Here is an 11,826-nt window from a genome sequence, read left to right as displayed (position 1 = left end):
ATGGAAGCATTCTACTCGAAGGAAGTAACTGACCCCCTCCCCAACTTTGCACTTCAATATTGAACTGAATTCCAACATCATGGAATATTTATGCTGTTGAACCTCTGTTGTATATGTTTGTGAGATTTTCTTCTCTCAAACTCAGCATGTCCAGACAGCTGAGTATTTCTTAATGCACAGGGATATTTTAGATTTTAGAGCATGTTGGAGTCTTGCCTGCTGCTATCCGTTCTTGGCCACCCAAACGTGCATTTAATAATCTCAGGTGAAATCCATTTTATTGTGTGAATGCACACCAATATGCTGCAGGGCAATATGAAGTACCCATGCCAGCATACTCTATTGGTACTGTAACAACAATGTTGGAGTTCCTTTCACAGCATCAGGAGGTGAATCACTTCATTCACCTGAGATTAAAACAGAAGCACTCTGTTTATATCAGATTGAGCTCTTATGGAGTCCTTATGATCACTGTCATGTAGTTGGTCTGTTCAGAGACTGATTATAAACTAGCTTTGCTTTTGTAATGCAATCACTAGCAAAAGTGGAAAAATATTTACAAAACCAATTTTTCTAGATTGGCCTGCAGAAAGCCTAATGCACACAATCAATAATATCTTTCAGGGCACTCTGAGAATCCCCATACCTGACATAAAACTGAGAATATCTGGCACTTTTGCTGTTTGATTAAATATGTCTCCAGGGCTCCCCAGGGGAGCTTTCCAGCTAAGAATTAATCTGTAGAGATAGAATGGTAAACAATAAAGCTGTGATGCATAAAGAGGACAGGACTTAACATTGACAGTACTTTCTTTCATAACAATCTGAGCAAATGTCCATGTAAATCTCAGTGCCGTTCCTTTAGTTTACTCCTGATATTGATTTTCCTTCCTTGCAGAATATTTTGGGCTAAAATCCCTTACAGCTAATTATTGATGTTGAAAAGTCATTCAAACAAACCATGGATATAAAAGAACGAAAACCGTACCGGTCTTTAACAAAGAGCAGACGTGAAAAGGAGCGACGTTACACCAGTTCTTCAGTGGAAAGTGAAGACAGCAAAGTACCTCACAAATCCTACAGCTCCAGTGAAACACTCAAAGCCTATGATCAGGATCCAAGATTAGGCTACTCTAATCGTGTCAAAGAAGTAGTTCATCAGGAATCCGATGAATACTGCAGACCAGGTATGTTGAATTGTTATAAAGATAATTTTACTGCAAAGCAAAGAGCAAGTATGTTGAACCAGTTCAGGGGTTTAATAACTAATGCTGGAAGGAGACATTCCCAGTACATAGCTACAATCCATTTTTCAGATACTAATCATCCAGTCATGATATCAGTCCAAAATTTTCTTGCATGAACATCATCATGTAACATGAATAGAAACTTGCATTTCGCTGGCACTCCTGGCAAAAAAAGAATGCGCTAGAAAAAGTCAGCCGGCCTGACAAAATCTGTGGAGAGAGAAATAGAGTTGATAGAGGAGGAGGAAAAAGATGAAAAATATGCGAGAGATAATTGAGATATTGTCAAAAAGGAGACTTTTCGAAGGGAAGGGAGAAGGTTGCTTTTTTTTAAAGAGAGAATACCAGTGGGCAGAGACATAGGGCTGAATTTTGCCGTTGGCGAGCAAAGGGCGGGGCCCGCTTGCCAACATGCAAAATGATGTGGGATGACTTTGGGGGGGAACCCCCAATGTCATCCCACCCACTTGGATCTTCAGGAAGGCAGGAGGATAGTGCTGTGTGCCTGCCGACCTGTCATTGGCCAATTGAGGCCATTGACAGGATCATTAAAACAATTAAAGGACCTGCCCATCCAACCTTAAGGCTGGCGAGCAGGCCAGGAGCACCAGCGGGGAATAGAAAACACATGAAACCTCATCCGCCAGTAGGATGAGGTTTCATGTAGGGGTTTAAAAAGGTTATTAAAGTTTGAATGAAATGTATTAACATGTCCCATCTTGTGTGACATTGTCACATGAGGGGGACATGTTAAGGATTTTTTTTTTCTATTTTTAATGTTTGTACAACTATCAGCAATCTCCCTGAAGCAGCACATAGCCTCAGGGAGACGTGCGCTTTTTCGTGCGCATGCACGAAAGAGCGTGCTCTCGCATTTGGGGAATCCGCCCCCCCCTCGCCTGCACAGGAAGCACATTTTGCTTCCCACCAGGCGTCACGCTGGGCGGGCCTTAATTGGCCACTTAAAATGGCGGCGGGGCCCGCTTCTCCAGCGGGATCGGCTCTCCGCCCGCCGGAGATTGGGCCGGGCCCGCCCACCTGACAGGCAGAAAACTCTGCCCATAGTGACTGAAATGTCAGCCTCTAATGATGGAGCAAAGTGAATGCAAACAAGCGGTAACCCAGTGTCACAGGAGCAGATGATCCATTCAAGGATATGAAGCTAGAGAAGATCAATCAGTTAAAGAGGGGACAGAGGATGACTTTGGAGAGATTTGAAAATAATGTTGCACAAGGCATTCATAGTGCTTGTCAAAAGTTGGGATGATGTGTATGCAAGAAAGGACTAAACATGAAGTTCAGGCTTTTGGGGTTGATGATGGGTAGTTTGGGGAGGTCGCCATTGGAGGCAGCAATCTTTGAGATGATAAAAGCTCAAGTAGTTTAAGGGTTTTACAGTAGTGTGTTGGAGGCATGGGCATATAATGTTAATGAACCAGAGATGAAAGAAACTTGAGGGTTATCAGGATTAACCCAGAGATTTTTTTTTTAAATTTCCTTAGAAGCAAAAGGAAATAGCAGACTTATTATATAATTACTTTATATTGGTCATCATTGTGGAGGAAGAGGATAATATACCTGATATTCTAGGGAACATAAAGAGTATCAAGAACTGGATCTCACTAAATCAAGAAAGCAGTAATTTAAAAAAAATAATGGCTAAAGACTGATACATCACAGGGCCTTATGCTTTTCACCCCAGCGTTATATAGGAGGTATTTGAAGAAATTGCATTTGCATTAGCCATAATCTTCCAATGCACTCTCAATTTAGGAATTGTCCCTTTAGATTGGAAAATTGCAAATGTTACTCCATTGCTTGAGGGTGGGGAGAAATCAGGAAATTATAGACCTGATAATCTAATACACGTTGCAGAGAAATTATTGGAATCTATAATTAAGGGCAGGGTGACTGAGCGCTTAGAAATTTTTGAGCTGATTGGGGAAAACCAACATTGATTATTAAAGGATAAGTCACATGAAAGAAACCTAATGGAATTCTTTGAGGAAGTAACTAAAATAGTTGACAGGGAAACTCTTGTGGACATTGTTTATATGAATTTCCAGAAGATATTTAATAAGGTTCCATGTAAGAGACTGCTTGTTAAAATTAAAACTCATGGAATTGAAGGTAAGTGATTGACCTGATCAGGAGATTGCTTTCTACTGCCTGATCAGATTAGAAATAGTGGGTTTGTACTATAATTAGAAGGAAGTGATTAGTGGTGTCCCACAAGCATCTGTGCTGGGCCTCAACTATACTTTATTCTTTAATGACCTTTACGATACAATAGGAAGCCACATATTAAAGTTTGCCAATGACACAAAGATTGGTGGCATAGTAAGTAACATAGATAAGAGCATAAAATTAACAACATAAAAGAGACGATGATGAAGCGAGTAGGATAAAACTTTGACAGATGTACTTCAGTGCAGTTGAGTGTGAAGCCATCCAATTTGGATCAAGAGAGGATAGATTTGAGTATTTTTTTAAATTGTGAAAAGCTAGGGGCAGTGGGGTTTAGATCATTAAAATGTAGTAGTCATGTACAAACAAAAATCAGAAAGGCTAATGGAATGTTAACCTTTATGATTAGAGAGCTAGAGTGTAAAGGGGATGAAGTTCTGGTACAGCAAAGAAAACATGGGTTAGACATTTGGAGTATGGTGTACAGAATGGGCATTGCACCTCAGAAAGGATATATTGGCTTTGGTTGGAGTGCAACGCTGACTCTTCAGAATATAACCAGGCTTCCAATGTTTAATTTATGAGGAGAAGCAACACTATGCTTGTGTCTCCTGGAATATATAAGGGTAAAGGGTGATTTGATTAAGAGGAATTGATTGGGTATATAGGGAGAAACTTTTTCACAATGGTTGGGAAATCTATGACAGTGGGACATCAGAGGTAGGTCACTCAGGAGAGATGTTAGGAAACAATTTTTTCATGCAAAGGTTGACAACAGTGTGGAACATTCTCCCACAAAAAGTAATTGATGCTTGATCAGTTAATAATTTTAAATCTCTGCCAATAGACTTTTACTAGCCAAGCGATTAAGAAATGTGGAGTTAGGATGTAGATCAGCCAGCCATTTTCTCATTGAATGGTGGAACAGGCCAGGAGCTGAATGATCTACACCTAAGCTCCTATAAAGGAATGTGGTATTGCTCACAGATCAGATATGGAATAGGAAACAGTGGGAAACTCTGGGTTCAAACAGGGTGCTAAAGTTTCACATCTATGAATTTGCCACAAGGGTTTAACCTGGGACATGAGTAGAATCAAGTATACAGACATCTAGATGGATGCTAGCAGGAAGATCTAATGTGAGTGTCAGGTTTATTGTATATTGGCCCATACTTTGTGGTCAATGGTGAAATGACAGCGCTCGCCATTGACCTTGACCAAAACTGCCCAGTGACCTAATGTGATGGTCCAAGCAAAAACTTTGTGGGAAAGCCCGGAGGATTTCTCAATGATGTGGGCCACAAAGGATCTTTGCAGCTTAGTCTAACATGAGCTAAATGTCAGAGCATGTGGGGTGGTGAAGAGAAGCCATGCTACTGAATCTGTCAAAACTGATAGGCCATGAGTGGAAAAGCCATGTTTTACCCTCACAGGCTTTAAGCTGTTGCAGTACCTATTAATAAAAATTGAGAAGCCATTGAAAAATAATATTTTTTACAAAGTCATTTGCATGGAAACAAGTTAAAAATGATGTAATTTTGAGCAGAATCATGTTTAAAAGTCATAAATGAAGAGCATTGTGTATCTTCTACCTCAATTCCCACTTCCTACACTATCCCCTTGCTCCTAATTCCTTATTATCCAAAAACCTGTCGATTTATCTTCCCGAATATATTCAGTGACGGCATTCACAGCCATCTGAGCTAGAGAATTCCAAAGATCCATAACTTTTTAAATGAAGACATTTCTCCTCATTTCCCCTTATTCCGAGACTGTGATCCCGTGTTCTAGAGTCCAGTTAATATCAATGTTGGAGAGTTACATAATGTACCCTGTGGAGCAGCGCAGAATCACTGACAGCAGCTTCTGGATTTCCATATTATTCTACACACGCTTGTACTCCTGAGGTTGCTTTCAGTTTCAGCAGTGTAAGGATGGCAGGTGCTGACAGGTTCACCATCATTGTTACAATGAAATCCAAGCCATAAAGTTTGCTGCATGTAGTGCAGTTAAACTCTCTGTTTTGACTTTCTATGATAAGATCATGTTGGGGAAATAAAATTATTTAAATTTCTTATTTTGTTGGAGTCTAGTAACAGGAACATGCATATTTATCAATTTGTCAGATAATTAACTGCTTCAGATATGAAAACCTATATTTAACTTTGAACAAAATAGACCCCAGAAAATGCTAGCTACATTTCTGTTTGCATAGAGATTTGTTTTTTAAAATTCAATAATATTTCACACTTATTTGGACTTTTGTGAAAACATTGAATGAAATGCAAATAGAATTTAATGAATTTTCAACAGTTAATAGAAAAGGCAATATTCTGAGATAGCTGTACTACACTAAGAACTGTTATTGAATTTCAAACACCTCAAAAACTTACATTAGAATTGCAACTGTCACGGAAAGTCAAAGTGTTCTATTTTCAGCACGTGAACGTGCTATACAATTGCATGGTGAATGATAAAAGGGAATGCTGGGTTCTCCCCAGAGGAAATAAGTCAAATGCAAGGAAAAGAGTGCAGGCCCAATGTGACTTTGCCAATCCACTGTTACAAAATAAGCAGCACTTACAACATTTGTTGCAAGAACAAGAATGCAATCAAATTTTACCACTGGACTTGGAAAAGGAGCAGGTTAGTCAAAGCTTTGAGCCTGTTCTGCTATCATTCAATTAGATCAAGCCTGATCATGCCTTGCATTTTGGAAGTGCTTTTGAAAAACAAGCTTTTTGTATCTTATGAGAACCTCTGCAATCAACAGTGAAAGAGTTGAATGGGTTAATGCTAATTTGAGGTCAGCTTTACAGAACGGTTTTGACCTGCAGTGAAAAGTGAGTTTTTGAAATTTGGGTGAGAACAGATGGTGTGGTTGCACTCACTTTCTCCTGCGGGGGTGGGGTGGGGGTTGGGGGGAGCACAGCCTGCTAAAACTTCTGTGTAGGTTCACACATGGGCAACTGGGAGAGGGACCTGAAGGTGATTAGCCAATTCTTTTGGAGTTGTATTCAATCATGACTGTATTTTCAGCAGATGTGTGTAAAAACCTGGAGAAACAAAATAAATATACATCTACATTGAAACAAAGTTCCTTTGTAGTAGATACAATAACCTTCATATCACAGAGATTTACAGCACCAAAAAGAAGCCATTCACTCCCTTATTCTGTGCTGGCTCTATGCTAAAGTAATCCACAACTAATCTTCAACCTTGCTGTCTTGCTATAGCCCTGTAGAAATCATTATTGTAATATTCTGCACCTTTTCCAGGGGCACTATATGATCCATCATATGATTTTTTTCCCCCTGACATTGTCCTCGTAAATCTGTGTTGTACACTTCTATTTCTTAAATATCCTTTGTACAAGCTTTTGCACAAAACTGCAAAAGTATTCTTAACTGTGGCCTAATGAATGTTTTGTATAAATTCATCATTTCTTCTTTTGTCCTCAATGCCTCGATTGATAAAACACACAGTTCCTTTTAAATAGCTGTAAAATCAAGGCTTTCACTTTAAACCATGCTTGCATCTTGCTGGTGGGCTAGTAACTCTAACTATTTTACAATGAAAAAGAGTATTATTTATTTGAATACCAAATGAGAAGTAAATCTCTCAAGTTTATATTTTTGAATGGAACATTATGCTAATAGCAAATATTGATGCTAATATTTTTCAGTTTTTAAGCATGAATGTTCTGCCAGATAAATGAGTATTTTTAATTGTTACAGAAAGAAAACTGCAATAAAAAGTCAATAATGAAAATGAACACAGTCTCTTCCACCAAACCTGGATGGAAAATATCCTAGTGATTTATTGGTTCCTGTCATTGAATTTTGTCCTTTTTAAAAGGGCATATTAGGCCCAGGGTATGAAATCAATTTATCTCACAGCATTTATTATGAAGAAGTTTGATTTTCAGTTAATTGTGGCAGTAATTTTTCATAATTTATGGCCATCTCCCAGAGGCAGTCACTGAAGTTGGACTTTAATACTGATGATCTTCTCAAGCTCATGAGTGATTCAACAAGCAGAAACAGAAAGAAAGCAAACAGATTTTGATGACACAAAGTATCTTAGAAATAACTAAGCCATTGGTTCAAAAGGACAACAGAACTTTTGGGCCCAAGGAGAAATCATGAGCTGGTAGTTTTTTATTTGTAGTCTCTGCAAAAACTAAACATTTGGTAGCTATGAATGATGTTGATAGTATTAACGGGCCATAAGCCTTCATGTTTTATATTCTGCATCAAGGTTAAGAGCAGACTGTTTTTAGCAGCTTGTATTCATTTTGGTCCAGCAGGACCATATCTGTCACAGCCAATTTAAGAGACAGGGAGATGAACGTGATAAAGTTGAAAGCTTTCTTTTCCTTTCTTTTTCCTACAAATGTACATTTACCTCAGTTCAAAAAAATTAAACCTTTATTCCTCTTGATTTTTCTTCAGATAGTGAGGCTTATGGCTATTTGTACAGCTGGAATGCATTGAACTGAATTGAATTAAACTGGTTCAGGTCTAGCATTCCCATATTTTTCTTCAGAATTGTTTTGAATGTAGCAGGAGGTGAGCGAGACATCTTTCACTGTTGCACATGAGCTGGAGACTTTTGTGGAAAGCAGTCAGTTTAGAATCACCTGAAGAACAATGCATATCGAGCAAACTTCCACGGTAAGAAATGGCCAAATTTTGCTTTAAAAAAAACAGGCCATGTGAAAGACACAAACTGTTGTTAATGTGCAAATCAGCCAACTATTTGTAGCTAGGAAGGGATGCCCTGTGAATTGCAAATCAACACAAGTTGCTGGCCGAATTTTAACACTCCACCATTAGCTTCATGGAAACATCTCATTCTTAATTTACCCTCTATTCAAGAAAGGAGGGAGACAAAAAGCTGGAAAATGAGGCCAGTTAACCGGACATCTGTCATTGGGAAAATGTTATAGTCCATTAGTAAGGAGTGGTAACAGGACATTTAGAAAATCATAACACAAAATCAACATGGAAGGGAAATCATGTTCCACAAATTTCTTAGATTTCTTTGAGGATGTAGGGTGTACAAAGGGGGACCAGTAGATTTCCCAAAAACATTTGATAAAGTCACATTAAAGGTTCTTACACAAGATGATAATGCATTGTGTTGGGGGCGATATATTAACATGATAGGGGATTAGCTAACTAACAGGAAACAGAGTCAGGATAAATGAGTCAAATTAGTTGCTTGCCATAATGATCAGTGTTGGGGCCTCAACTATTTCCAATGTACATTAATGACTAGCCAAATTTGCTGACAATGACAAAGATTGGCAGGAAAGCAAGTTGTGAGAAGGATACAAAGAGGCTGCAAAGAGATATATACAGGCTAAGCGAGTGGACAAAAATTTGGCAGATGGGGTATAATGTGGGAAAATGTAAGATTGTCTATTTGGCAGGAAAAATTATGAAAGAGAATATTATTTAAATGAAGAACGCTGTGGTTCAAAGAGATCTGGGTATCCTTGTGCATGAATCACAAAAGGTTAGCATGCAGGTTCAGCAAATAATTAAGAGGGCAAATGGAATGTTGGCCTTTATTGAAAAGTGGGTGAAGTATAAAAAGAGTCTTGCTACATCTTTACAGGGCATTGGTAAAATCACATCTGGAGCACTGCAGACAGTTTTGGTGTCCTTACTTAAGGAGGTATATGCTTGCATTGGAAGCAGTTCACAGAAGGTTCACTAAGCTGATTCCTGGGATGAAGGGTTGTCTATGAGGAAAGTTTGAGCAGGTTGAGTCTGTACTCACTGGAGGAATTTCTTCTCTGAGGGTCATTCATTTTTTGAATTCTCTGCCCCAGCGAGTGGTGGAGGTTGGATCGTTGAATATATTCAAGACTGATTTAGACAGATATTTGATCTCCAAGGGAGTCGATAATTCTGGGGGGCAGGCAGGAAAGTGGAGTTAAGGCCTCAGTCAGACAGTCATGATCTTATCAAATGGCAGTTCATGCTTAATGGACCCAGTGACCTACGCCTGTTTCTCTTTCTTATGATCTTATCTTACGATCCCATGATTTTCATGAACTTGTTGTACTTGCGCTTAACTTTGTATTTAATAGGCAATTAAAGTCTAGCAAGAAGTAATGTATGTGCCTTTTTAATAATGTGATAATTGTTAACGACTGCCAATCAAACTCTCATGCCTAGAAAGTAACAATTATAAGTGTGGAGTTTTAATCCTTCAGATTGTGATTTCTTACAGGATATTTTTAAAAAGTCAAATTTTTAATTGGTTTTCTTACTTTTCCTTTGTCTCTTTCTACTGTATTTATTAACCCAATCTTTCTTTCCATCTCTTTATTTCTTTCTTCCTGATGCGACATTGAATTCACCTTACTAATTTATCCTCATCTCTTCATTTTTCAATACTTCAATCTCATTAACTAATAGAATAAACAGAATTATTTTAATCAGTCAGATCTCAGATGCCCTGTTATCAGCTCACACTTCTGGCAAAACCCAAATGTGCAATTGTAACTCTAACCAACGGGGCATGTTTCAGCAATATGTGGCCTAATAACTTTAGCTTACGCTGAAAATTGCAACTTGCTTACAATTACTTAAAGTATTTCTGAACTGGCCTCTAAAATGTCATGACAATAGCTCTTTGATATGTTTCTCACTGAAAATATGTTTCTAGATCTTCTATTCTGTTAGTTTAATATCCGGTTATCCACTGTGACACATTCCTTTGTTATCTTCATCAATGTTGTGTTGGATGGCATCTTAAGAGGCATTCTTGGAGCATCAGTTCCAGGTATTGCTGCAATAATAACCATGCTGCCTTTTTCAGACAACTATATGTTGTTGATGAACTGACCTAGAACCTAATGCATTCCATTTTCCATTTTGACAATCACTGGAATATGGTTGTAAATGTTCCAAAACACAGTATTCGAAACATGGAATTTACAGGCTTGGGAAAAGAAAAGGGGATTTTGGTATATTCAGCCAGCCCCATTGTTCAGAAACAGAACTGATGGTTCAATGCCTATGTCCCTCAGTTGATTTTGTCACCACATGCTCTCCAATTTTCTCTGAGATTACTAATAATGTCAGCCTTGATTGCTTCCCTTGGAAGTCCAAACAGATACGACTCTCTCTTTGGAGTAGTTAAACCTGACCTGTCCATTTAATTTCCTTCTTTTCAGCTTGTCCATGCCCCATTTTCATTCTAGGAATCATGGTAATAATTTCTTAGGGTTAAATCTGTCAATGCCCATAAGTGTATAAATATGCTGATAAATGTACTCTGCTTCAATGTCCATCAATAAGGATGGCTCAGTAGCACCACTACTGACCAAGCTGGCCAAGTCCTCAAGGATACAGCTGCTAGACTGGGTCTGCAGCAGGTGCTGAGGGAATCAACAAAAGGGAAAAACCTACTTGACCTCATCCTCTCTAATCTGCCCATAACAGATGCATCTGCCCATGACAGTATTTGTAGGACTGACCACCACACAATCCTTGTGGAGACGAAGTCCCATCTTCACATTCAAGATTCCCTCCATCGTGTTGTGTGGCACTGCTAAATGAGAGAGATTTTGAACAGATCTAGCAGCTTAAAACTGGGCATCCTTGAGGCACAGGGCCATCAGCAGAATTGTAGCCAACCACAATTTGTAGCCTCACGGCCGAGCATATCCCCCACTCTACCATTAAAATCAAGCCAGGAGATCAACTCTGTTTCAATAAAGACTGCAGGAGGGCATGCCAGTAGCAGCAGCTGGCACACCTAAAAACGTCAACCAGGTGAAGCTACAATACAGGACTATTTGCATGCTAAACAGTGAAAGCAGCATGCAATAGGCAAAGCTAAGTGACCCCACAACCAACAGATTAGATCTAAACTCTGTAATTTTGTCACATCCAGTTGTGAATGGTGGTGGACAATTTAAACGACTAACGGAAAGAGAAGACTCCACAAATATCCCCATCCTCAGTGATGGGGAAGTTCAGCACATTAGTGCAAAGGAAAAGGCTGAAGCATTTGCAACCATCTTCAGCCAGAAGTGCCGAGTGGGTGATCCATCTCTGCTTCCTCCGGAGGCCTCCAGCATCACAGATGGTAGTCTTCAGTCGGTTTGATTCATTCCACTTGATATCAAGAAACAGCTGAAGGCACTAGATATGTAAAGGCTATGGGCCCTGACAATATTCTGGCAATAATACTGAAGGCTTGTGCTCCAGACCTAGCCATGCCCTTAGACAAGTTGTTCCAACACAGCTACAACACTGGCATCTCCCTGACATTGTGGAAAATTACCGAGGTATGTCCTGTCCACAAAAAGCAGGACTAATCCACCCCAGCCAATTGCTGTCCCATCAATCATCTCAGCCCCAGGACA

The 11,826-nt window shown here is 39.2% G+C and overlaps 1 protein-coding gene across 5 annotated transcripts in view; it reads left to right on the top strand.

The window, feature by feature from the left end:
• The first annotated feature begins 961 nt into the window (after positions 1-961).
• tenm4 (teneurin transmembrane protein 4) overlaps positions 962-11,826 on the top strand; it is a 523,453-nt gene continuing 512,588 nt past the window's right edge. For all 5 annotated transcript variants that reach the window (XM_041199170.1, XM_041199166.1, XM_041199169.1 and 2 more), the window contains exon 1: positions 962-1,187. In XM_041199170.1, the coding sequence (XP_041055104.1) occupies positions 962-1,187 (226 nt within the window). The remainder of the gene's footprint in view (positions 1,188-11,826) is intronic.

This window comes from Carcharodon carcharias, chromosome 11 (genome assembly GCF_017639515.1).
Source record: "Carcharodon carcharias isolate sCarCar2 chromosome 11, sCarCar2.pri, whole genome shotgun sequence".
In the NCBI taxonomy this organism is placed as follows: Eukaryota; Metazoa; Chordata; class Chondrichthyes; order Lamniformes; family Lamnidae; genus Carcharodon; species Carcharodon carcharias.
Note: the sequence above shows the minus strand (reverse complement) of the source record. Positions and strands in the feature narration are given on the sequence as shown.